General features: G+C 38.1%; 1 protein-coding gene across 22 annotated transcripts in view; it reads left to right on the top strand.

Annotated features, from left to right (window-relative positions):
• The window catches only part of EPB41L2 (erythrocyte membrane protein band 4.1 like 2), a 205,865-nt gene that overhangs the window by 154,233 nt on the left and 27,061 nt on the right, over positions 1-24,571 (top strand). For 9 of the 22 annotated variants that reach the window (XM_036024704.1, XM_036024705.1, XM_036024708.1 and 6 more), the window contains 8 exons: positions 1,668-1,820; positions 2,367-2,464; positions 7,131-7,303; positions 11,664-11,836; positions 16,251-16,313; positions 18,213-18,359; positions 19,647-19,748; positions 23,164-23,331. In XM_036024704.1, the coding sequence (XP_035880597.1) occupies positions 1,668-1,820; positions 2,367-2,464; positions 7,131-7,303; positions 11,664-11,836; positions 16,251-16,313; positions 18,213-18,359; positions 19,647-19,748; positions 23,164-23,331 (1,077 nt within the window). Of the gene's footprint in view, positions 1-1,667; positions 1,821-2,366; positions 2,465-7,130; positions 7,304-11,663; positions 11,837-13,375; positions 15,678-16,250; positions 16,314-18,212; positions 18,360-19,646; positions 19,749-23,163; positions 23,332-24,571 lie in introns of those variants that run through there. The other 13 variants (XM_036024714.1, XM_036024722.1, XM_036024713.1 and 10 more) reach the window with 8 other exon arrangements.

The raw sequence follows: 24,571 nt of genomic DNA, 5'->3' as shown, positions 1-24,571 counted from the left end.
GCAAGGCAGAGAAGATGCTCTCCTTTTGTTAGTTTTTTTTTCTGACTGTTGTTGAATGTCAGAAGTCAAATATGGAGAACTAAGGCATGTTTTTTCCCTTTCAGTTCTTATCCTTTATCTGTAACTTCTAGTCATACAAATACTGATAATTTTAAAACAATGTGTGGAACAACTGAAAATCAACTGATTTACTTGGATCCAGATTTTGTTTATTTTTAAGTCAGATAAAACAGCTTCAGTGTCCCGTCTAAAGATTGCTTCAGACTAGAGATGGCTTTATTCAGTGTTTCAAATGAGGGTTGCCTCCTTACTTGTGGTGAGAACATGCTGTCTTGGGAAATCCTCCGGCCAGCTTCCTGTGGCCATGGCCAGTGATGTTTTTGGCAAACACACCATTTGTGTTTGGTGCCAAGTTCCTTGGGCACCTGTGCCTGATTCACCCCAGCCTTTACCCTGTTCCTAGAGAGAACCGTGGCTGCCAGGATACTGGTGAATAAAGCACCTTAGCGATTAGATTTTCAAACCTCCTCAAATGATCTAATATCATTTTATTTGTATATATGAATTGCTCACATATCAGCACCTAAAGCAATTGGCATCAGTTACCTAGCACTGTGCTTTTATTTTAAAAAAACTAATACAAATTGTGTTAAATTGTTCTCAATAACAAGAGAGTCAAAATGTTATACTTTTATTGAATTGAGACCTAGACTAAATGTAGTGTTTGTTTTGGCTTTTTTTTTTTTTTGATAATTTGTTCTGTTAATGATTTCTGAAAATGTTAGTATCTCTAATAATATTCTTCAATTTTATATATTTTGAATGAGAGTCAGTTTGTCCCTTAAAGATAAACAATAATTTGTATATTTTGAATATTGCATATATTATATTTTCAACACTACTTAAAAAATGTGAGGAGCCAAGTTTTTACTTTTTCTGTAAACATATTTGATAGTTTAAAGTCTTTCAGGTTCGTGATCATTCTAAGTTGTCATCTATTCCAAATTGAAACACTGGAAAAGGAAAACAACACTAATAAGTTCAAGAAGAGCCTGCAGTTCTTTGAAGTACACCAGCCAAAGGAATGCTATGCGAGAACTGGATGTCAACACTCTGAGTTAGTGAAGAACTGCTTGAAAGAATTCAAAGATTTTAACATTATCAGCCTAGAAGAGAAATTTCCTGTAAGGGACTGGTGTTTTGCAAAATACAGGCATAACTTCAGCTATTAGTAGGAATAATCCATCTGAGATGAATTTGCCTAATGTAAAAGGCTGAACGTACTTTAGGCCAACACGCTGTCCTCGAGGGCTGGAAAAGCCTCTTGGAAAACAGATTTTATCTCTCCTATCTTCAGGATACCCAAGTTGTGTTGTGTTTCCTTTCTTCCCCGCTAGCTGTCAGAGCCGAGGCTGAGGACGTGAATTCCGTGTTTAGAAGAATGCTGTACCCTGTGACCATGTTTTGTCGTCTTTGGCAAACAAGTCTGATCCCTGCAGATGACTAGATTTACGACTTGTTGTGTGTTTTTATTAGCTTGTGTCACTGAAATTTAACTACAAACCTGTTAACTTGGCATTCCTGGTGATGGTTTGAGGGGCAAATGCGCTTTGCATCTGTATAACTTTCACAGCTCTAACTCTGGTCAAATGGCTTGTGCTTGGCAGGACTCAGAAGGCGTGGACATCAAGCTGGGCGTGTGTGCTAATGGGCTCCTCATTTACAAAGACAGACTGAGAATCAATCGCTTCGCTTGGCCAAAAATCTTGAAAATTTCCTATAAGCGCAGTAACTTCTACATTAAAGTTAGGCCAGCAGAGGTAAGCATGTTACAAGCCGTTGGCCTCTCTGGCCAGACTTTGATAGTGTTCTCCTTTATGGCTGTGAGCTAACTGAATTCTTTTTCACTGAATTTAAGAAAATGAACTATTCTGTATTGCTCTGTGGTGAAAAAAGGTCAGGGTTCTCAGTGATAAACCAGTATACATGTATATTCTTGTTGCTGAAAAACAAGCAACAACCACACTTTCACAGAACAGGAAAGGGAGTAAGTACCTGCACATTGTGGGGGCTCTTGTTTTGTTTTGTTTTTATTTTTGAATCAACTGTGTGGTGGAGATCAACAGGAAGGTGGTGAAATGAGTTTTAGTGGACATTGAAGGATAGTTGCTTCATGTCAGTGATTGTATGTGTACTTTTCATAGAAACTAGTATTGAAGTCCATGAACTATTCATTTTGTATAATTATATTAGATGTATTGTTTTCAAGAAGAATTACTTTTTAGAGAAAATCAGAATCCATGTTTTTTAGTAGCTTCTGATACCTCTTAAGGAAACACGCTGATTTACTCTATGGATTTATCTAGCTGGAACAGTTTGAGAGCACCATTGGATTCAAACTGCCGAACCACCGGGCTGCAAAAAGGCTATGGAAAGTATGCGTGGAGCATCATACTTTTTACAGGTAATTGAAAGAACACAGCTTAAAATTAATTACAATAGCTCTTGGTACCCTCTCCATACTGGGAGGTGGGAGTTGGCAGTGCGACAGATGCGGCAACACCCTCTGTTAGGGCGCCCTGCTCGCCTCAGTGTCAGATCTCCTTCGTCTGCAAAGTCCACTCTCATGCCTGTGTCTGTTGCCTGGGCCATGACTTGTCCTCACTCCGAACCGTCTGCCTCTGCAGAGGTCCAAAACTCCACTTTCTGTCCACAGCTGCCTTTCCCTCCTCCACCTCCACACTGTCCTAACCTGGCTGCTGTTCTTCTTTCCACTGTCACTCATCTTTGGTTTCATTTAGTAGTTCTTACCACTGCCCTCCTGCTTAGCCTTGTTCCTAAACCAGCTTGATCCCTTTGGTCTGCCCCTCTGCTACTTTATCGAGAGCATTCTAACCTCCTCAAGACCCTGCCCTTTTTGCACATCCACTTGCCAGTCTGTTGGTCCTAGATTTGTCCTGTGTCCTGACCTCACCCTTTCTGTACCTGTGCTGTCAAGTGCTACCTTAAATAGCACAGCTGTCCTGATACACACACTTGGTCTTTTTTTTACACATACACATACCTTCTGTATCAGAGAAGATCACACAACTCTGTGGGTTAGTGCTATTCCAGATATATCAGTTATATCAGCCAGATCCTCAGTGCTGCGAGGTAATTGATCCTTCAGCTTTCCTTCACATTCCAAATATTCATGGCTGTCCCCAGCCCCTCAGTATCCCTGCCTCTCTGCTCGATGCCCTCCGCTGTGTGATGCACTGACTGAAGCTGTGGGTCCGGAGCGCTGCTGGTTCCACACACCTTCTCTTCTTCTCTTTCTGACTGTACTTAAGCATCAGTCTCCCCTCTCCATGCATTTATTTCTCCTGTCTCAAGGAATAAGTAGTCAGTCCTCTCCCTTTGCCCTCATTTCATGGCTCATATAGCACTGTGCTTTGTAAATTTTCCACTTTCTTTCCAGAGGATGCCTTTGACTTCCTCTTTGGCCAATAAACCTTTTGGCCTATGTATGTCTTGCTCCCTTGAAAACCATAAGAAGAGAAGATCTCCTTAAAACTTCTAGCTTTCTTTAGCCTGTTTCCTGCCTCTTTTCGTAGTTTTGTTCAAAAGCATATTTCTGACATTACTATTCTTGGCAAAGGGTACTTTGCTGGCCTTCATTATCTCTGCTTCCTCAGCTTCCTATCACTGTGCTATATATAGCTCTGTATCTAGACTCTCTATCTTTCAGGCTTTTGCTCTGGACTGTTAGGGTCTCACCCTGTTCCTCCATATACCAGGTATGTGACTGTGGGCAAGTTACTCCTCCCTTCCAAGTTTCACTTTCTTCAGCCACCTGATGGTAATAACAATCAAATCTACTGTACTGGGTTGTTTTGAAGAGCAAATGAGGTAACACACGTGAAACAAACTTAGAACCTCTGGTATATAATACTGTTTATCATCATCACTATCATCATTATTCTCATTATTCTTAGTTTGGTACCACAGTGTGTTTTTTATCTGTTTCCAAGACTGCCCTAATATATTCATTTTAGAGGAAAAGTGCAGCTCATAAAATATACCTGAATCCATCTGACTTGATTACACTGATCATTTAAATTTTTGAAACGTTTGTGGTTTCTCTTGGTAGCCATGGAAACTTTCTCCTAAGACAACATGAGCCTGCCTCAAATACACCTAAGAGGTAACATTTATGAGTGAAATGACACAGGTCCAGGAAGCACAGACAGCCGGGTTCCCTGTTCAGTAGCGATAATAAAAGCAATAACCATTTGACACTTAATCTTAGCCAAAAGGCTGAAAAGTGATAAAAGCAATAGTCATTTTAGGAGTGAAGTGCTGTCATTTATTGAGCACATATTGTTGTCAGACAAAGAACTGATTGCTGTGCATAGTGCCCTCGTTTATTCGTCACCCCCAGTGGAAGCTGCCCCTCGGAGCCCGGCGCCGGCTGCGGAGCACAGAGGCTGGCACCAAGCGCAGGTGGAGACCTGGCGTTCAGATTCTAAAGCCCTGCACTGTCCTCCCTCTTGGAATCTTCTAGGCGTTTCCGAGATGTGTGGGAGCTCTGCAGAGTCTCAGGTCCTGCCATTTTTACTCACATAACTCCAATGTAAAAGCATCAGTTTCCTCCTATAAACTCTTGGGATAATGATTAATGAAAACATTTTTGTATCTTTAAATCTTGTATAACTTTGCTCACAAATGGTATCAAACATGTATTTAACACAGAAAGGGCAAATCATAATTTGTCTGCAGAATGCTTTGAATCCAATCAGTGGATTTTGTTCTGTTTTAGTTTATCACAAAAGGTGCAAAAGATTAGAAAAATAAAATAGCTTTCAGATCGAAGCTCTAAACAGATCTTTGTATTGATTGACAGCCACTCAGCGAGACTGATATTAGTGGAACAAGAACATCATAAAGGTGCTATTAAAGCTTGCTTGAGCATTTAATAGAGTCCATCACCATCCTAAGTACTGTACATGATAATTGTATCAATCCTTATAACATGTCTTATAGGGAAGATGCAATATCTTCACTTTACATATGGAGAAACTGAGGAGCAGTGAAGTTGAGGAATATGCCCTTAGTCCTTTAGATGGTAACAAGTGGTGATGGAATTCAGACCCAGGTAGTGTGGCTCCAAGCACCCAGAAGTGTATCTGCTGTGCTAGAGTTCCTCACTGAATCTGCAGCTAATGTGCATCCTGGTATTTTCTCAGTGCTTTTTTGGGGGGGAAGGGAGGTTTGTGCTGGTGTGTAAACAAGATTAACATGAGGTTATCTAGCTTGACAGTAAACTGCCATTTAAACCTGGCATTGTAAATCCAGAGTAATCCCGAGTCAATCGGTGTCATCAGCCACTTCGTAGAGAGCTTTACTGGAAACCTGTGGCACTTGTTAAATGTGTGATTGATTTAGTCATTAATGTGTGGGTTTTCTTAAAATGTTCATTTTCCATAGATAAACATTAATAACATCTGTAATTACAGGATTTTTATTAAAATTAAAATGTTCATAAGCAGTAAAATATGTAAAAGTTGAATTTCTTTGTAACACATCATTAGTATATTATCTCGCTTCAGGCTTTTAACACTCTGATGATTAGTCCCTTATCGTAGCTTTTAAATTTGCAAAAGTGAAGTGATAGATGCCTTGTGAAGATAGGGTCTGATGTGGAAAATGAAAATAATACCAAAAGAAAATAAAGTGATCTTGAAGTGATAGTATTGAAATATTTTGTTGATTGATCTACATTTTCTTAGAAAATTTATTTATATTACCATTGACTTAAATCACCCCAAAAATTGTTTTAGCAGTAATAAATGTCTGTGGTCAAGTCATCCTTTGTTTTTGTTTTGATGTTTATTTTCTATTTAATTGAAGTGTAATTACTTAAGGATTTCTTTCTGTCATCAGGAAATTAATCTGTAAGCTAATACTTTGTGCATGTGGTCACCAGTGCCAGTCAGGCAAGAGAGTATTTTATCTCATTTTGAAATAAAATTAAAATGCTCTGGTTAATGATGGCTTCTTTTGCATTGTGATATATATCTTTTCAAAAATCTATTGGCAGAAAATGGCAGGTTTTAAGAAACACTTCTACCACCCTACAGGAATAGATAAAAGCCAAGAGAGCCAGAGTGTTTTAGTTCTTCTTTCATTAGTTTAATTTTAACACTTTTTTTTTTGCAGGTGGTTAATACTCCTGAGAATCCTTAATAAAGGGAGGATCACCTCTTGTATTATTACATGTAGCTTTACCTTGCCTAGTCTTTTTTCATTGCTTATTAAGCAGAGTAAGATTTCTAAAAAGTTGGGCAGAAGGTCTAGAAATACTTGAAATGGTAACATTTTTAAAGAAATCACTCTTACTTGGAAAATGATAGGAAAGATTTTGGTAGCGTTTTCCATATTGGAGTTGTCATCTAAAGCCTTTTGTTTAATAAACTACAAGAGCTCTGAGATTTTTTGTTGTTGTTGTTGTTAAGATGTTTTGCCAACTCTTGGTCCAACGATGAAAGTGAGGAAATTTCCCTTGTATTCCAGATAAGACTGCTTATTTACTAAAAACATGTTTTCACATATGTGGAAGTATTTGACATTAAGTCTAACTTTATTCATGATGAACGTAGGTTTAACCAGTAAAATTGTGCCAGCAAGAGAGGATGTTAGTCATCTCTGCAGGTCCACCACGTGCTGCGCTTTTCATGGGAAAGCATCGCTTGATGGAATAGCTTCCTGAGTTAGATGTTCTTTCCCAGGGGAAATAGACATAAATATTAAGAATTACTAATGGTAATGGATTGCTACTTGGCACTTCACAGCTAGGAGCAAGAATTCAGACATATGTGTTTATCTAAACAATTTAAGCTAATAACCTTTCATACACACTGAGAACAGCTGCACTTTTGCTCAGGTTGAGGAAAACATTCATATATTCATGAATATGGATTTATTTATCACTATCATCAAGCTCTTACGTATATAAGTAATGTTCTTTTTCATTAGTTTAAGTCATCCTTTTTTTAAAATTGAATACTCATGCTTAATAAAATCAGATAGTTTGAAAATGAATAAAGAATTCATAAATTCTAATTTTGTTCCTTTTTTCCCCACTATAGGCTTGTGTCTCCAGAGCAGCCACCAAAGGCCAAGTTCCTGACCTTGGGGTCCAAATTCCGCTACAGTGGCCGCACTCAAGCCCAGACACGCCAGGCAAGCACCCTCATTGACAGGCCAGCGCCACACTTTGAGCGCACGTCTAGTAAGCGGGTCTCCAGGATTCTAGATGGAGGTAAACGTATTTATGATTGTTTGGGTTTCATTAATCTTTCTAATCCAGGGGGATCAGAAAATGTTGATCTAGTTGATAAAGCCCCCAGCAATACCCTGGAGGGATAGCCATTTTTCTGAGTAAATAAAGTTCTATTTTTTATACTTACAAGAAAATTTGGTAGTGTTTGGAAATTGTTATTCTGAAACTTAAGGTTGGTTTTTTTTGTTTTTGGTGTTATTGGTGGACACAAATACTAACTAAGAGTTCTCATTGATAAGATGTTAGATAAACATGTTTTTATTGGTCTGACTTAATTATGATGTATTTTATGTGACTTAGTTTTTTGGCAAAAGTGTAATTTCAAGGGTTTTGGTGTGGTAACATCTGAACTTTTTATTCAAAGGAACTTAAAACTTTCAAATTTTTATGAGTTTAGAGATGCTGACAGAAGTTTACCAGACGTTCCAGCATATGATAAAGCATTCGTAGCTTCAAAGGGATTAGTTTAAACACAGCATTTTAACAAAAGAAAGGAAATATATTCATTTGTTCCTTCAGCCAAGGGGAGATATATATAAAGTTGTATATTTTTCCTCTTGGAATTCTAGTTAGCTACATATTTGTAGTTTTATGTAAATTATACATGCAAATAAATTGATGTTGCTTCCTTTCTTGTATGTATCTTATTGCCCTAATTTTCATTTAATAGCAGGTTTTCTAGAACTAAGGTTAATCTTAGAATACTTTATGAAGGAATTAATTTTTTTTCTACCTGAAAGAAGGTAATTGGTATGAATGACTTTCTACCAGAAGAATTAGTTTAACAATGTTTTTGTTGATTAATCTCAAAACATGCAAAAACCATAATATAAAATTTGAAAATTCTATTTTACTAGGGTTGTCAGCAAAAACCTTTTTTGATGGTTTGTTATTACTGATATCTTTTTAAAATATGAATTTAAACAACTTGTACTTTAAATAATTAGCTAAAACAGACTGGATATGCTAATAGATAAAAACGTTCTCTCATTAGTGAAGGTTTGACACCCCTGGGCCTTGATCTATTTTTCCTGGAATAAACTTGGAAAAGAGGTCCAGGCACACACACACACACGGAGATACTTCTCAGGATTTGTCGGTGGGCGTCTTGATACATACAGTTAATAAATCTTGTTTCTGGAGAATCTTCAATGTAGTTTTATGAGACCACCCACAAAATGTGCAAGGCGACCATAAGCTTATTCAAATGAGTGTCCATATTTCCAAACGCTGAGATTTAAATTGAGTGGATTATTAATGTAAGATAGCTGTCAGTGTAACTTAGCTAATTTGGCGACTGAACATTTTTCAAGTAAATGCGAAAAATGTGCCCACTTCTATAAATATTTCACAAGCTCTGCCCCTTGTTAAAGAGAATTTATGTAAGTGCTGAATAGAAGCAGTCAGTGTTGTTTAGTGCCCTGGGAGAAATCATTCCTCCTTCTGGAACACTGTCTGTTTCAGCCTTTGTTTTGAACTATGAGACCTTATAACTTATATTACAAGTTTTAGAGTTTATAAAGAAAAGTAAACCACTGCGATTTCTATGAGGCACATCAGCTGTGCTCAAGGAAACCCACCATCTTACATAGGCAACCAGTGCAGAGGGTTAGAATAGGTTTGTATCTGAAAACAATGATTTTTACAAGTGAAAGCAACAAACACGGCACAGTAATCCATTATTTTTCCTTTTGTGTTTTGGACACTGTAATTCATCAGATGGGCAAGTCATCAAAAGGATTATTGTGTTATAGAGAAAAATAGAAGGCTTTTCATGCCACTGTAGGACCAGACAGCTAGTGAACTATTCGGTTAGGGCTTATATTCTCCTTTTCTTCCCTCCTTGAAGCAAAGCTGGGCTACAGCCTGGTACTGAGCTGTATTTTTTGCCACCACTCCACATTAATACACCATTTTTTTGTTGTTTTGAAATGTGTTCTATTTTATTTTTCATGTTTAGTTTTTAAGTTAGGCTAGATTAATGTAGATATTTGTATAAATAGTCCTCACTTTAAGGTTTAACAAATTAAATCTTCTAGTGATTACATAGAACATAAAAATCAATGTGATATCTAAAATCAAATATCAAAATAAAAGTAAATCTAGGACAGCTGTTTTGGAATAGTGACATTCCAATATTAGAAAATTAGACCAAAACGGAGGCAGATCAATTATTTAAATAACCAAGGTGCATTTGAGAGCAAGGGAATCAATGATTTTGTGAAAGTGGAAAGTACAATAAGCAGGGACACTAGTTAGATTGGGTCATCTGGCAACGGAGACCTATCCGAGCAAGAACCATTTCAGCTGAGATCTGAGAGATGAGAAGGGGGCAGCCGCGAGTAGAGCAGGGGATACAACACTGCAGGCAGGAGCAGGCGCAGGTCTGAAGGCTAAGACTAAGGAGAGCTTGGTACGTCCCAGAACACAAGGAAGACATATGTAGTCGGAGCTTAGTAAGCGATGGGGAGAAGTGGGCCGGGGACAGGCCGTGCAGGGCCTTGTAGGCCATGGTCAGGGATGTGGATTTTACTTTAGGTGTTGTAGGAAACTGCTGAAAGTTTGTGTGTGTGCACACTTGTGCAAGCACATGAGTACACAGTGTGACCTTTAAAAAAAAATAACTTTGCAATGTTGAAAATGATTAGCAAGGACAAGAGAGGAATCAGTCCAGTTGAGAGTAATGGTCTTCTGTTGGGGGATATAGTAGGTTTTTTGCCATTTGACTCTATAAGTTGGGTGCCTGGGGCATATAAGCTTTTCAGGGTTCTGTAAGTGTTTAAGACCTGAAAAGAATTGTTTCCTTCAAAATGCAAAAATTAAACAAAAAAATCCTGCAAACTGAAATTAATAAGTGTTTAGAAGTATGCAAAGTCAACATTTTGTCAGCATCATTGTGTAACTTTAAATTTGAATTTCTTTAAAATGTTGACATTGTATCTGAAACCATTTCTAGGTCAGATTTTTCCCATTTTGCATTAATTTCTGAGTATATGTAAGTCTGCTTAAAAGAGTTACTCAGAATTGTATATACTTTCCAAGGGAAAATTATGAAAATCTCAAAAGCTAAAAAAAAAAAACCCTGAAAAATAATTATACTTAATGTAAGATAAGAGTTCATTTTATAACATTCTGTGAGTTTTCAAAGTATGAGTACCTAATGAATGTGAAAGGCTTCAGAGGACGGGATTGCTAAAGTAGAGATGGAAGAACGGGCCACATTTAGAAGCAGATCCAAGCACTCAGCTTTCTGGCTTGAGTAACTGGTGCAAATATGAGGGTGGCCAGAGGAGGGAAGGCTGGAGAAGAGGGAAGTTTTAGTCAGGGCACGTAAGGGGTATGAATCACGGGTTACTTGTAAAGCATGGATTAGAGGTGCCTGATGCCTCCAAGTTCAGGATGGTGGATCACACACAGTCCCTGCCCTCCAAGAGCTTGCAGTGTAACAGCCTTTGTGGTTTCTGGGCTTCTCGGGGGGGTGTGGAACCGGGCCAGTCAAGTCCCTTTCACACGAGTGAAATGACCTCAGCGGTTGTTCCTGTGGTTTGAGGGAGAAACTGTAGATAGATAGAGGCTTGCCAGCTGGTACTCACTTTACCTTGTTGAGATCTGAGGCCATCGTGGGTTGATCTGCTGTGTGACACAAATTCCAACTCAGTATTCCTGCCCATCAGTGGGGGAGATGAAGGGATCGCATGAGGGCCACGTTTCCTGAGTGGGAGGGTGTCTGTGTATGAGACTTACTCATGGGTCGTGTTGAGGCATTCAGGAGGGAGGTTAGAAAAATGAAAACTATTAAAAGTAAATATAGAAGTTAATTCCCTGAAATCTACCTTTACTGTCTTATCACAATTTTAAATGGTATTCAAATTAAAGATTCATCTATGGCAGAATTCTTTAAACTTATAGAAGCAAATCATTTTAATAAATAGATAGTTATTTGTTTCAGAAATTGATTCAGAAATAAGCTCAGGCAAGATCAAAGAAACCCTAGAGAATTAAAATAATGCTCACACAGTAATTCTGACACAGTGCTTTGACTCCCGTGTTTCAGCTAGTCTTAGAGCTCCTTCTACTGGCTAATTTCATAATCAGTGTGTATATCCTTCAAAAACCTTCTTTGAAAGCCTGGCTTAGTTTGGTGGGTTAAAATGCACAATCCTTTTTGAGTTGGGGAAAAGTCTAAAGATGAGTTCATTAGATATGTTGGCATTTTCAGAGCTTGAACAGCGTTCCTATTGTGTACATGCTGCCTGTTCATCGGTGTAAAAGGGGTAGGTTTCGTAACCTTTGACCACGTGAATGTCCTAACGTAATCCAAACGATGGTTCTTTACTAGCTCTAATTGGTGACGCCGACCAAAGTCTTAGGAAGGATTTTCCTGGCCCTGCTGGGGAGGTTTCAGCATACGGCCGTGGAGCTGTCAGCACTGCCACAGCCCAGGATGGGGATGGCAGGAGGGACGTCAGAAGCCCCACTAAAGCCCCGCATGTGCAGCTCATTGAAGGAAAGGTATGGTGAATTAGTAGAATACGTGTCTTTGAATGTGTACTTAGACTAGAGGCCACCTGCTCCATTTGTTATTTCAGAGCTCAAATATTTAAAAATCAGTCAATGTATGTTCTCTGTTGACATAATTTTCCAGTTTCCAGATATGTGTAGGCTCTTGCTGGTTTGGACAGGGTCTCTAACTTATATCTGGTTGGTGTTCAAAGCAAAATATTTCAACTTAAATTATATTAATGCAAGTAAGTAATTTATTGGCCTTTTTTTACTCTTTTCATAATCATTTTATTTAAATCCCTAAATGATAAAAGGTATGATGGCTTGAAATTTATATTTGTTTTTTACAAGCAAATTTTAAAGTATAACCTGTTTCATTATTTTAATTATGATGACTTAAATTTTGGGGGATGAACAAAGATGTTCTTGGTGAAAAATATTATTTTCATTAATAATCTACAACAGATGAAGAAGAAATTGTTAAGCAAAGGGTGATTGTTTTGTGAACAAGTGAGAAGAAGGCGTGTTGCTTTTGGCCTTAGTTCGTGCATATCCCATAGTGATTGGAGAAGTACCCTGTGCTGTGTTTTCAGATCTGTCACTTATTTCACGTTACCTCGGGCGAGTACAGTCACTGAGAGATTGACTTGAAGAGGCTTTGAGTTCTTCATATATCTTTTTTATATATGCACAGAACAACCCCCCCCAAATGAAATCATTCTGCATTCTGTAAATTTATAATATTTTCTGAATTTTAACTTTGAAAATTCTAACGAGTGCCTCATGAATTCACGAAGAACCTGCTAGGTGAAGTAGCTGCCAGTTAGTTCCTCAGGAAGTCGACAGCCTCTAATATTCAGCCTAGAGGAGGGTGGGGGGGGACCCTGGGAACTCATGCTATCAAATCACCTGCACGCCTTCGTCAAAGAATTGCCGAGTATTATATTTTAAAAATTGTGTGGTCAAAAATTATTGAGTTAAAAATAATGGAGATCGTGTCCAACAAGGTGTCCTTTAACTGCTGAAAAGTTGTCAGAATATTTTACGATCACGCTGACGGGGCGCCCAGGAGAGTGACTGGTGATGTCTGAAACGGGAGAGCCCAGCCATTCAGAGTCTCTGTTCCAGCTGGCCTGGTCAGTTTCAGACATCCGGTTATTTGTTGAAGTTCTTTTAACTTCCAAAGCAAATTCTGCTTATCTTCAGCAAAAGACTGAGTGTGTTGGCTTTTTTGCTGATGCTTTGAATGTCTGTCAGCAACCTGGTTTAAAAGTAGTGATGCCGTTTGAGTTTCATTGGCTCTGTTTGCAACCAGTCAGAAAATAATAATTAAATTAGTATATGCCTATACAATTTATGTGATAAAAGTAGTTTTCCTCTTTAAAAATGATCACTCAATTCATTTTCTAACCACACTGTATTAATACAATCTCTACTTCTGAGTAAAACTGTTCACTAACTATCCATTTCTTCTCTCCTTTCTCTCCTTCGCCTTTGTTTCTCCTTTGAATGCATCCGTTGTGAAATTTCACATTCAATCATGGGTAGTGCCGAGAGCAGCCCGTTTTCATGTGCCCACCCTCACCATTCATCCTCCACGTTTCATCTCTTCCCCCAAAGTTGTTGCCAGTCCCTGAACTGGACTTGCTTTCAGACATTTCGGAGGAAGACCCCTTTGGGGAGGCCGACCAAATCACACTCGACAGCTTAGAGCTCCTTTCCACAGGGGAAACCTCAGAGCAGGGGGACTGTGAGGTCACTGGCCTTGATCCTGTCTTGGATCCTGTTATAGCCCCTTCTCAGGTCGACTGTCCCCCCGCCCACGAGAAGCCTCTAAAAGAGGCTGACCACAAGGATGCTCAGTTTGGGTACTTTTCCTTCAGTTTCTGCAAGTGCTTGCCATCCAGCTTCCCCTCACTCCTCGATGAAGATGGGTATCTTGCTTTCCCCAGCCTCCCCAAGGTCTGGGTCTCCTTCCTCCCCACTGACATCCAGCACTATGTTCCTATCACCTCCCCTTCATTCCTTCCTTCCCTCATCCTCATCTTTGGGCTACTTCTCTCTGCTTCTCAGTCAGTGCCCTTTTCCCTCACCTTTTCCCTTCCTCTGGCTCTATGCCTCTGCTATCTGGAGGCTAAAGCCACTTCTTTTAATGTGTCTTACGACTGTAACTTGAATGACAGAACAGAGGAAGAGGAAGCAGTTGTTGGTACTCCTACATAATCTTCAATTTGTGCAGTCAACAAAGCTACACGTCATCTTGTACCCTTCCTAATGTAGAGTGTAAACATGTGCATAAACTTTCCCACTGATTACTCTCCATTTTGTCTGAGCTGTACATGTTCACACACACAGTGTTTCAGTGCATGAGAAGCAAGTGTGAGCAACTTCCCTTTCGTTGATACCCATTGACCAGGTGCACACATTCTAAGTTGAAAGCAAAGTTATAGGGTTATTTTATAAATATCTGTAGACCTTACCAGGTCTAAATAAAGAACTTAGAATGCAATAGACATCACTGTAACTGATGTATATTATTAGAACTCATTATTATTATTTCTTTTGTTAGAAAGTCAAACTTGTTTCTCTTGAATTTATGAGGATGCATCTTTATACTTTTACTTCTGACTTGTAGGTCTAATCTCAGAAATTCCTTGTCTCCCTATTATTGTAGCATTTGGAGACAAGATGAATTTCAGGTAGTATTTTTCTTTTTAACTCTAAATCATGTAACCGTATGACAGAGTTACCATCAGGTAACTTTTGTGAGGAAGATACTATTCTGTTATTTTTTCTTTAACAAATGTACATGAAAAATGAAACAAGGCTTTTTGAAAATTTAGAATATATAGCCCTATATCTGGGCCTCTTAAGTGTTCTTTTATTTAAAATTTGATGCCTGGTTGGGGATTTTTACCTCTTTATAGGGCTATATCTCTGTACTACTAGTCAGTCAGTGCTAATGTGTATTATGTTTTTGATTGTTCTGCTAAATGTGGTCTGGTGACTTAGTATACTGAGTATATTGATAGTATACTGAGGTTACTATCAATACAAAGAGCAAGTCACAAAATTTAGAGCAAACCAAAAGAAAAGTGTGAAGATAATGTTCTGTATGCTTAGGTCATGTGGGAAAAACCACGATTCTTACAGGTTGCCTGCGCATGTCAAAGGTGGACATTTTAGAAAATTCATTGTTGACTAAAGAATTGCAAGATAATTCTTAACAGATTATTGAGTTGGCCGTGTCTCATTTTTGATAAAAAAGATACTGTGGGCTTCTTGCTGATTTCTCAAAAATACTCTAAAGGCTTTTTTTTTTTTTTAAGAGCATTTTGAACTCTCAGATTTGACACTATCATTTTTGTAAAGGAAAAATATGATATATGGTCCTGCTGTCCATTAACATGTAAAGATTAAACTATTTTCCCTTAGTATCAGAATCAGGATTTTTCTTTCTTGCCATTCCTAGCCTTGAGTCTAGTCATCAGTATTTAGCTAGTTTTAAATTTACAAATTTATTCTTTTCAGATGTTAGATGCTTGGAATTGTCCAACTGTGGAAAATGATTCCTGTTTAAGGAATTTTATGAAAGAAAAGTGACTGTATTTCAATGAGTATTTTTAAATACCTACCATTTTAACATGAATGTAGCAAAGGAGACCAATTTCCCCTAAGGAAAGAAATGTTAAAAAACTGAGTAATACAATGAACATTTGTCCCTGACATAAAGTGAAAGCCAAATTTTACATCATTATACTTTGCCCTCATCATTAGTTCATTTAGACATTTCAAATGAGAACAGATTGAATTATGCCATTTTTACACTCTCCTATTTTCATTCCTGAGTAAAAAATATATATATGTATATATATTTTCAAAAGCAATGCATATAATATAGGGGCTGAGAAAGAGTGAAGCTTTCATTCTCCATTCCACCCTTGCAAAGGATCATTTCTATCATCTATACAACACTGTAGGTGAAGAGAGACCAAAGTGGCTTAAGATTCTGCATCTTCTGAGGGCCACGCAATAAGGTTGGTAATGCTGGTTCCCCACTGAAGTTCAAATACAGCTTCTTTGCACCGATTCCACAGTTTCCAGTAATACTTCCGTGTTCTGGCCATTTGCTGTATAACTTTTCAGGTGAAGATGGAAGAAGAGGAAACACAGCTGGAGGAGGTGGATATTTTTTCTGCAAAGTTAAAACCTGGTGGCTGCTGCCTGCCACTAGTATTGTGTGGGGGGTGATGCATTTTCAGGGTTTATTTGTGAGTTTTGCTTGTTGTGGCCTTAGGTTCTTAAGATTTGTATTACTTATAATGTGTTAGATTGTCCAAGTCAGGGTTGTTTCTGGTGCTTGCTGATTCATACACTTATGTTTATTTGCTTTTCCCCCTCTGTGTGTGATTTAATTTCACAGAAAAATTCCTTGAGAGTAGAAGGGGATAATATTTATGTCAGACATAGCAATTTAATGTTGGAGGTTTGTATAAATTTAAGAAAACAACTGTCCTGATGGCTGCCAGGCTGCTGTGGACGGGAGGTCACTCACAGGCTGGCTGGCAACTTTTTTCGAGCACAGCGCATGAAATGCATGGGGAAAATTCAAGTCGGGAGTGCATGTTACCAAGTCCAACTTTGTTCTTTTAAAGTGGCTTAGGTAGGACTGTATCAACTAGAAGTTCTCAAAGTGACAACTGGGAAAAACATCTATTTTAGCCAATGAATAAAGTTTTTATCCATTAACCTTGAAGTTCTGATAAGTAAACTTATTCTCTCCTTAATGGGCTATCTCTAGGGCATGGAATCTGAAGTAACATGATCCCATCCTTTATATACATTAACCAGAACAGATACCCGTTGATCTGGCATTAAATCATTTCACTCTTGATTTCTGTCCACAACATTTTTTTTGCAGGGTTTTAGTGGCACTAAAATCCATGCAATTAGGAATGTGGTCTGCTTAAAGTACTCTGTTTGAAGTATGCTAGTTAATGGAATTGTTTTGATTAAGAAGAAAAATATAAATGAAAGAAAGGAGGGGGAAAAAAGGAAACCTAGCCACCCAATTAGGAATGTGAATTATATTCCCCGTGTCACACGAGAACTTTTTTTTTCCTCTTTATTTTAGGGTAGTACATGGCGATGTATTTATTGGTGAACTGCAATTCTGAGTAATCTGACTAATCATGTTGGTTGCTTTTGGCAGCTTTGATAATTGTTGGAAATGTACTTTTGCATAACTTACTAAACTGCTCTAAAGTGTAAAATATAACATTGCTTTGAACAAATACAAGAAATGTGCCTGATCTCAAGCCACAGTCATTTTTCCATGCCATGCAAAGATTTTTAGATTTTCATGAGTTTTTGCAAATGGCTGTAGAAGCTCATAGATGAGCAACTATGCTTGTGCATGAATGTGGAGTATCTAATTTCATCAGATGCATGACCTATTCCTCTGGGAGTGGGATGAAAGCTACAACCAACAGGTGGCCCTTATGATTTTTGAAATGTAAGAATATATTTAAATTCAGTTAAAACCATTTCCAGAACAATAATTAGCTTTAATTCCCACAAATACTAGTTATCAGGGCCAATGTACAAATCCCATGAATACCATTCATCAGAGCCTACTCCAGTGAAAATCAACATGGTAATTTTTTTCGTATTTTTGTCTGTATAAGGACCATTTGCTAGGGGGAGTGCTGGGCCCCGCATTTGTGCCTGGCAAGTACATGAAACCAGTATGAGGTTCACTTATTTTATAGAGAGGTCAGTACAAGCAGCCTATGGAAGCCACCGCTGGAATTTCCTGAAAAAGTCAATCCCTGCTGCCCCAGCCCCTTTTTGGGGGCAGATGGTACTGGATGGGCTTTCCCGTCAGGCCTAATGTGGGTCTGTGTTCACCTTCCTCTCTTTTTACTTGATTTAATATGTTCACAGAGGGCAACTTTAGTAGTAGCCCTGATCAGAAAGGTGAATTTACAAGGACACAGGCATAGGCTGCGTTCGAAATCCAACTATTGGAAAGAAGGGTTACTAACCATTTTGGTATTAGTTCTATGACTTCCTTCTAATAATGTAAAAAGTTATTCCTTAAAAAATTCTAAACAGACAAGACATTAGAATCCTTTAAAATGTGAATCATAAAAGTAATTGCTCATTGGCTTTATTTTCAAATTTTGAGGAATTCATTAAGGTTATTCATAGGTGATAATATGGCTCTTGAGACTTGGCATTTTTCTTGCTTTACTATGTTATTTTTAATCATAAGTTTGCTTTGTCTTATTTTTTTTGTTTTACTTTTTGATTTTATTTTTGTCCTACTGGATTTTTTTCCTTTTGGATCCCTCCCCCCGTCTATTACGTTACACATTGCTAGGACCTGGATAAGGCCCAGGAGGACATACTGAAACATCAGGCTAGCATTAGTGAACTCAAGCGCAATTTTATGGAATCCACACCTGAGCCGCGCCCTAATGAATGGGAAAAACGACGTATCACACCTCTGTCCCTACAGACACAAGGGGTATGTCACTAGCTATTTGTTGGCTATATGTATCCAGCTTTTCAGTAAAACTGAGGTTGCCAATCTCTGATGTTGATTCCCAGAAGCTACAAAATGTTCCCAGTTTTTTGAAAATGTAATTGCTAATAATTTTTTAAAATACTAAATATTTATTAACAGTGTAATACATATTGGCGTAGTTCTTAAGTAAATTGAATGAATTTAAAAATATTTTTAAAATAGTTCTGAATTACTATTTTACTCACGTAAATTAGCAGCAATGAATTTTTACAGAGGATGATGTAGGAACTGACATTATGTGGTTGTAATGAGCTTTTCAGATCCTGACTTCGGAAATAAGAAAGTTACTTTACTTACATTAAATAATTAATGTAGACCATATTTAGAATGGTTTAAGGTAATTACTATGAGGAAAATGAGTTAAACTTTACTTTGAAGACTGATGGATGAGCCCTGTTGAAAACTTGCAAAATGTGTTATCATACAACTTAATACTGGCACTTCCTAGCAATGAAATACAGAAAAACATTGTCAACTAGAACATTCTTTTTCTTTTCATGATTACTTCTTCCCACCAATATACGTTTTGCCTTTAGAATATGTTCTGAAAGTATGTCTCCATTTATTCCCATGTATATCTGTTCTTTTCTAATGCCCTCAACATCTCTGCTATCAACCGAGAACTTCCACGGGTTCATTTATCACACTAGAGGAGACAATGGTTATGCTTTATTCAATATAGCTTAAGAAGTGTATGAAGGTGTTAACCTACCATTTCATCTTTCCCCCTTCCCTTAACTCTCACTTCTTAAGTTCATCATCCAGACTGGCTTGAGTGTTGCCAAATAGTACACATTTGATTTAGATAGTCTCATGCAATTATTTTATCAACCTTTTCTTAAAAAGCAAAGCTGTTAGTCGCTTTACATTTCTAAGTTTGTGTCAGTGAAAGAAAAGTAGCTCTTCAAGAACAGATGAGTGAAGTAATTGCTGAACTGAAATAACAACTTCTGAAAATACCAACATTTAGAACACCATGGTAGGGTCTTACGAAGTTGTATACAACTTAAATTCTTACTTGTAGATTTTCGGAAGGCACTGATGATAGTGTCTCAGCAATTGACTCTAGAGTGCTACGTTTTCTGGAGAAACAGTATCTGATTTTGGCCCCCGTGTGTGCTGCTTCATCCGGTTTGTTCCGCTGACCACACAGTTTTATGTTTGTGTTGCTGTCGATGTGATGTACTTGTCTTATTTGTTGATTATGTCTATTGTTTAAAACAATAGAGAAAAGGAGACCATCTTTTCAAGGATATTTTGTCCATGAAGGAGAAGCATCAGACGGCGGCAACACGGACAGTTGAAGAAAAAGCCCAGGAGGCAGACAAGGTGTTCACCTTGCATCCTTGGATCTACTCTCGCTTTTTCCTCTTTTCCTTTTATTTCTCTTCACAGCCATAAGTTATTCTTTTTTTCTTATGAATCAATCCAAACTTTTTAAAAATACTTTTTGAGCATTTGTTAAATCTCCATGTACAGAAACAGGATCATTAGGTGAGATGCTACAGAAGGACTTTATTTGAAAATTCACAGTTTGAAATGCAGGCATATCAACCGAATTACTAAGTGACACCCCCCCCCCCCCATTTTGATATATGTGGCTGGCAGTTGGGAAACCATGGTTTCGTGTGAAAATGCACTGTCTGTACAATGTTGTGCACACTGTCGTGGTGTTAAAATAACAAATTATGTGCAATTTGGGTACTAGTTTACTAACTATATTTGGAAACCTTTTGGATTTTCATTTTTACGATTTTTTAATAGGAAAAAAAGATTTTGGTGCACCATAGCAACCCTTTGGATCTCTCTCTGCTTCTGCATATGTGAACTCTCTGGCAGTGCTACAAAGTTAGCTTTCTGTGCTTTCACATTCTTATTCTTCTGTTTCTCCTGGTTTCGCTTAGCCAGCTGGTCATCCAGTTAATTCCCGGGATTACAGAGCTTTGAGTCTGTCGGAGGAAAAAGAAGGTAGACATGTGAATTAGTGATCAGAAAATGTGGGGTACTAAAGACGCTGGTACTAAAGATGCAATACAGTTTTGTGTGAGGAGGTGATTGGAAAGGCTGTTTTCCCATTGTGGACAGGAAGAGCTGGCATTAAAGTTGAGACCTTCACGAGAAGGAGGTAGCTGTGAAGATTATTCCATGGATAGGGAAGAGCAAATGCAACAGCCCAAGGCAGGAACTAGTTTCAGGAACTGATAGACCAAATGACAAGGGCTTAGGAAAAACCACGGAGGCCAGACCCCAGATTCTGTCAGATCTTAAAGACCACATTGACGTTTTGCATTTGATGACAGGAGTCATGGGGAGCCATGGAGCGTTTTCAGCTGGGTCTGACAGAGACCCCTCTGCTTCCAGACAAGGAACGGGATACACAGGATGCACTTTTGCGAATGAGAGCAAAAGTCAGTAGTGTGCTTTCCTCCCGCAGAAGTCTGATTTTGTAAATGAGCAGAGAATAGTATCATAGCGTACAGTAGGGTGGAGAAGGAGGCAAAATAAATTGAAGGTGAAGTCTCGTCCTAAAGGAATTTGAGGTGTAGTTGAGGTGAAATACTTCTAGGATACTGCAAGTGAGAAACCTAGACCAAGTGGCATATTTATGTTCTTAAATGTTAGTGCGAAGTCTAAAGCCAATTAGACTCTGTAAAATGTTGACTTTAATATCACATGATTTAAAATATTGTGTACTTTTGAAAGTTTAACCTCTGGAAGCAAGTCAAATGATAGATTTGTTCAGTTTAAAGTAATGCCCGTGTACTTTTTGCAGTAGGAAACTTTGGAATTTTGTTGAAGATATAAGATGTTTAAAATTACCATTTTTCTGGATATCATGGTTTAGGAAGGTACAATATAAAATATGATGTTGTAGAAGTTACCATTACATGAAAGTGATGTCACATAAAATTTAAACTGGAATTTACCCACTGTTAAGTTTATGGTTTATCTGCACTTGAAGTTACTGTTTCTTTCTTGTCCTTTTCCTCTCCAACAATATATATAGACTGTTGTAACTGCAATCATACATTCATCCATCCTCACAACAAACATTGATTTATCGCTTGCAATGTATTTTTCCCCCCAAAAAACTTTTCAGTATTAGTAGTTGAAAGTGTGTGAGTAGTTAAGTTTACTGCAGTGTTTTGACTTGTAGTGGGATGTCTTACAAATTTCTTCATTGCATCTTCGTTTTGCTACTGATTTAGCAGGGTTTTTTGATTATCTTTAAATTGTAACCCTTAATGAAATGTAAAAGAAAACAATTATGCATGAGTGTAATTTGATCAAATTTTCCAAATTTCGGTAATATGTGTTCTATAGATTTAAAAAAGTAATAGTTTCTTGTTTAAAAGTTAATACATTGAGTGTTCAAAATGGCTTCAGTTTGAATATGAACAATTTTAAGAGTAGAGCAGAAAATTGGAGACCAAATCATTTAGTCTTTAATAGGCTAATTACTCTGTTGTGTATTCTCTAATGTAGTGTGAGAATTATGATATACTTAAACTTGTATAAAATATTCTCTCATGAGTCTAGTAGAGATTATGTAGACTTACAGTTTTAAAGTACTTTTGAAGATATTTTATTGAATAATTAAATGCACGGCACTTATTTAAATTCTCTAGTTACCCCTTACTGGGAAGGACACCCTGTCCACTAACTCAACCCCTGGGGATGGTGGAAGTATGGAGATTATAATTAAAATGAATTAGTCCAGAAGCTTTTTTTTTCTTCATGAATATTGCAAATGCTTATGCACCTAGTCTTCCTTTCTCTCCTAGTGTACTGTGTCAAAGGGGGCATCCACAAAATGTCACTCACTCAATCATTTCTCATTAAGCTCAATGAGCAGTGGGGTTTATTAGGAAGTATTTTTGCACACTTCTGACAAGAGGGGGCGCTTTATGGTGACTCTTTGCTCTTGGCATTTCAGGTACCTGAGACAGTCCTCAGGTATCCCGTTGTGCCCTCAGGCAGGTTAGGGACCATTGCTTAAGGGCCAGAAATGTGAAGATTAGATTTGCCATAATGGTTTTTCAGGGACAGATGACTTTAACACTGGTCACTGGGTTTTTGCCTCTTGAGTGTGTCTTCCCTTTTCTTGACCTGTCTTTCATTGAAAAAAGTACAATTTCTTCATTCCATGGCATATTTAGCATGTCTGAGGGAATTCCTTGGGTTGCTATCAGATCACTTGTGTGTGAAGTAATGTGCAAAAGGGAAGAGATCGTAGGAGCTGGCATGGTTGGGGGAGGGCATGCACAAAATATGAAATATCAGGTGTACCTCAGACAGATGAAAAAATTGGGAAGGGCACTGGAGACAGGAAGATAGGGTCACCCAAGCTGTGACACAGGAATAAGTGTTTCAGGTGTGGGGGCCACTGAAGAGGCCATTCTGTGCAGAAAGAGGCTCACGCTGAAGTGCTGCCTCTGGAAGATAGAAATCGATGGTTGGGGAAGTCATGCTCAGTTTGTGATTAAAGCTTCGGTGACCAATCAAGGAGTTTTAGCTGGTGTTCATAGGTAGAGCTATCAAAGATTCTCAAGCAGGGTGGAAAGCTGGCATTCAGGCAAAGCGCCACATCTGCCTGCTGCAGAATCTTGCAGAATCCTCACCTTTCTTTCAGTTTATGCTGTTCTGCAATTCTTTCTTGTGTAACCTTCCCTTTCTTTCACTAGGTCACTGCTGTCTGTTCCAACTTGTTAACCCTTTGCTCTTCCTTTTCTGACCTCTCCAGAGCCTAGAAGAGGAGATAACATCAATTTTGTTTAGTGCAAAGGGCTTTTCCGATAGCATGAAAGCCACCTTCACTTCAGCCACCACTTGGACAGCAGAGGGCACTGTTGTGAACTATAATGCACCTTCTGAAAAGCTTTCTTCCTCGTCCTTCTCACAGTTGCCTGAGGTGCATTTTACTTTGTTTCCCCTGTTTTTAAAAGCCACATGAAGAGTGCTTTTTATTTTTAAAATATTCAGAAACCCTTCTCATAAGTGCTTACATTGGTGAAATTCATTTTTCCTGGGAGAAACATTCATGAAATAATGACTGAATTTGGAAAAAGGATACAAGCTGGATGTTCTCCTGCTTCTTTTCTGCCCCCCCGTCCCGTCCTCCCCATGCCCCCTGCAAAAGAAAAAAAAAATCTGTCTAAATTCAGAGAAGCATTTAAGCCCAGTTTTGGAGCTGTTGTGTGGAGGGAAACCCTCTGCCAAGTATAGAAGCCAAGGATGCTTTGCAGAACTAAAAGTATCCAAAGCCTTAATGTCTTTTGGGCATCTTTTGATGGCTTATGATTTAAAAAATGGAAAAAATTGAGATGCCTGCCATACTCAGTGAAATAATGTTTTTCATTTTTTAAATAAACCTAAGGAATCCCCTGAGCCTGGGCAGAACCCATCTGACAATTTGAAGTTACGTGGTAGTAAGAATCCACTGGCCTGTAATCATGATGGACATTTAGTTGCTGTACTGCTTAACTAGAGTGAATTTACTCCCAACAAGTAGACATCTGCAGGGGTGGGGTGGCAGTGGTGAGCATCTGAAAGAACAGAGTTGGTTCGTTTCAGTTTTCCAAGATGCTAGTGGAGGAGCTAAACTCTAAGAGGAAGCACTTGGGTCGTCATTGACATATACCCAAATGAAATAATACCCTTTTTACTAATCTGTTGTACAGTTTGAGATGTTCGTAGCCATTTTTTGGAACAACATTTTTATATTAGTAGTCAGTCTGAGACCAACTATTATTTTGCCAGTTAAAGCTGTTGTTTTGTTTTTTTAATGAGCCAGCATAAAACAAAGGTTTCATCTTATAAATACTATTTTCATTTAGGAATCAGGGTTTCACACAGGCTTTATAGTCAAATTAAGATCAAAATTGTTAATGGAATAGGTTTTATAAGTTTTAAAATTTATACTTTCAAGTAATCAGTAAGCTTTGCTATAATTCCAGTTTTTTCCCTACCTTTTCAACTGCAGAAGTAGAGATTATAGGTATAACTAGAATAATAAAAGCACTTCATTTCTTTGGGAAGATGCTGGCTGTTTTGCTTTTTTGTTTCCTTTTGTAAGCTTTTCGCATTTGTCTTGATTGGCTTTTATGTGACCTTGAGCAAAGGTTTTTTTTGTAGATGTTTATTCTTACTGT

Source organism: Phyllostomus discolor, chromosome 4 (genome assembly GCF_004126475.2).
Source record: "Phyllostomus discolor isolate MPI-MPIP mPhyDis1 chromosome 4, mPhyDis1.pri.v3, whole genome shotgun sequence".
Taxonomy (NCBI): Eukaryota; Metazoa; Chordata; class Mammalia; order Chiroptera; family Phyllostomidae; genus Phyllostomus; species Phyllostomus discolor.
This window is presented reverse-complemented; position numbering and strand designations above follow the sequence as displayed.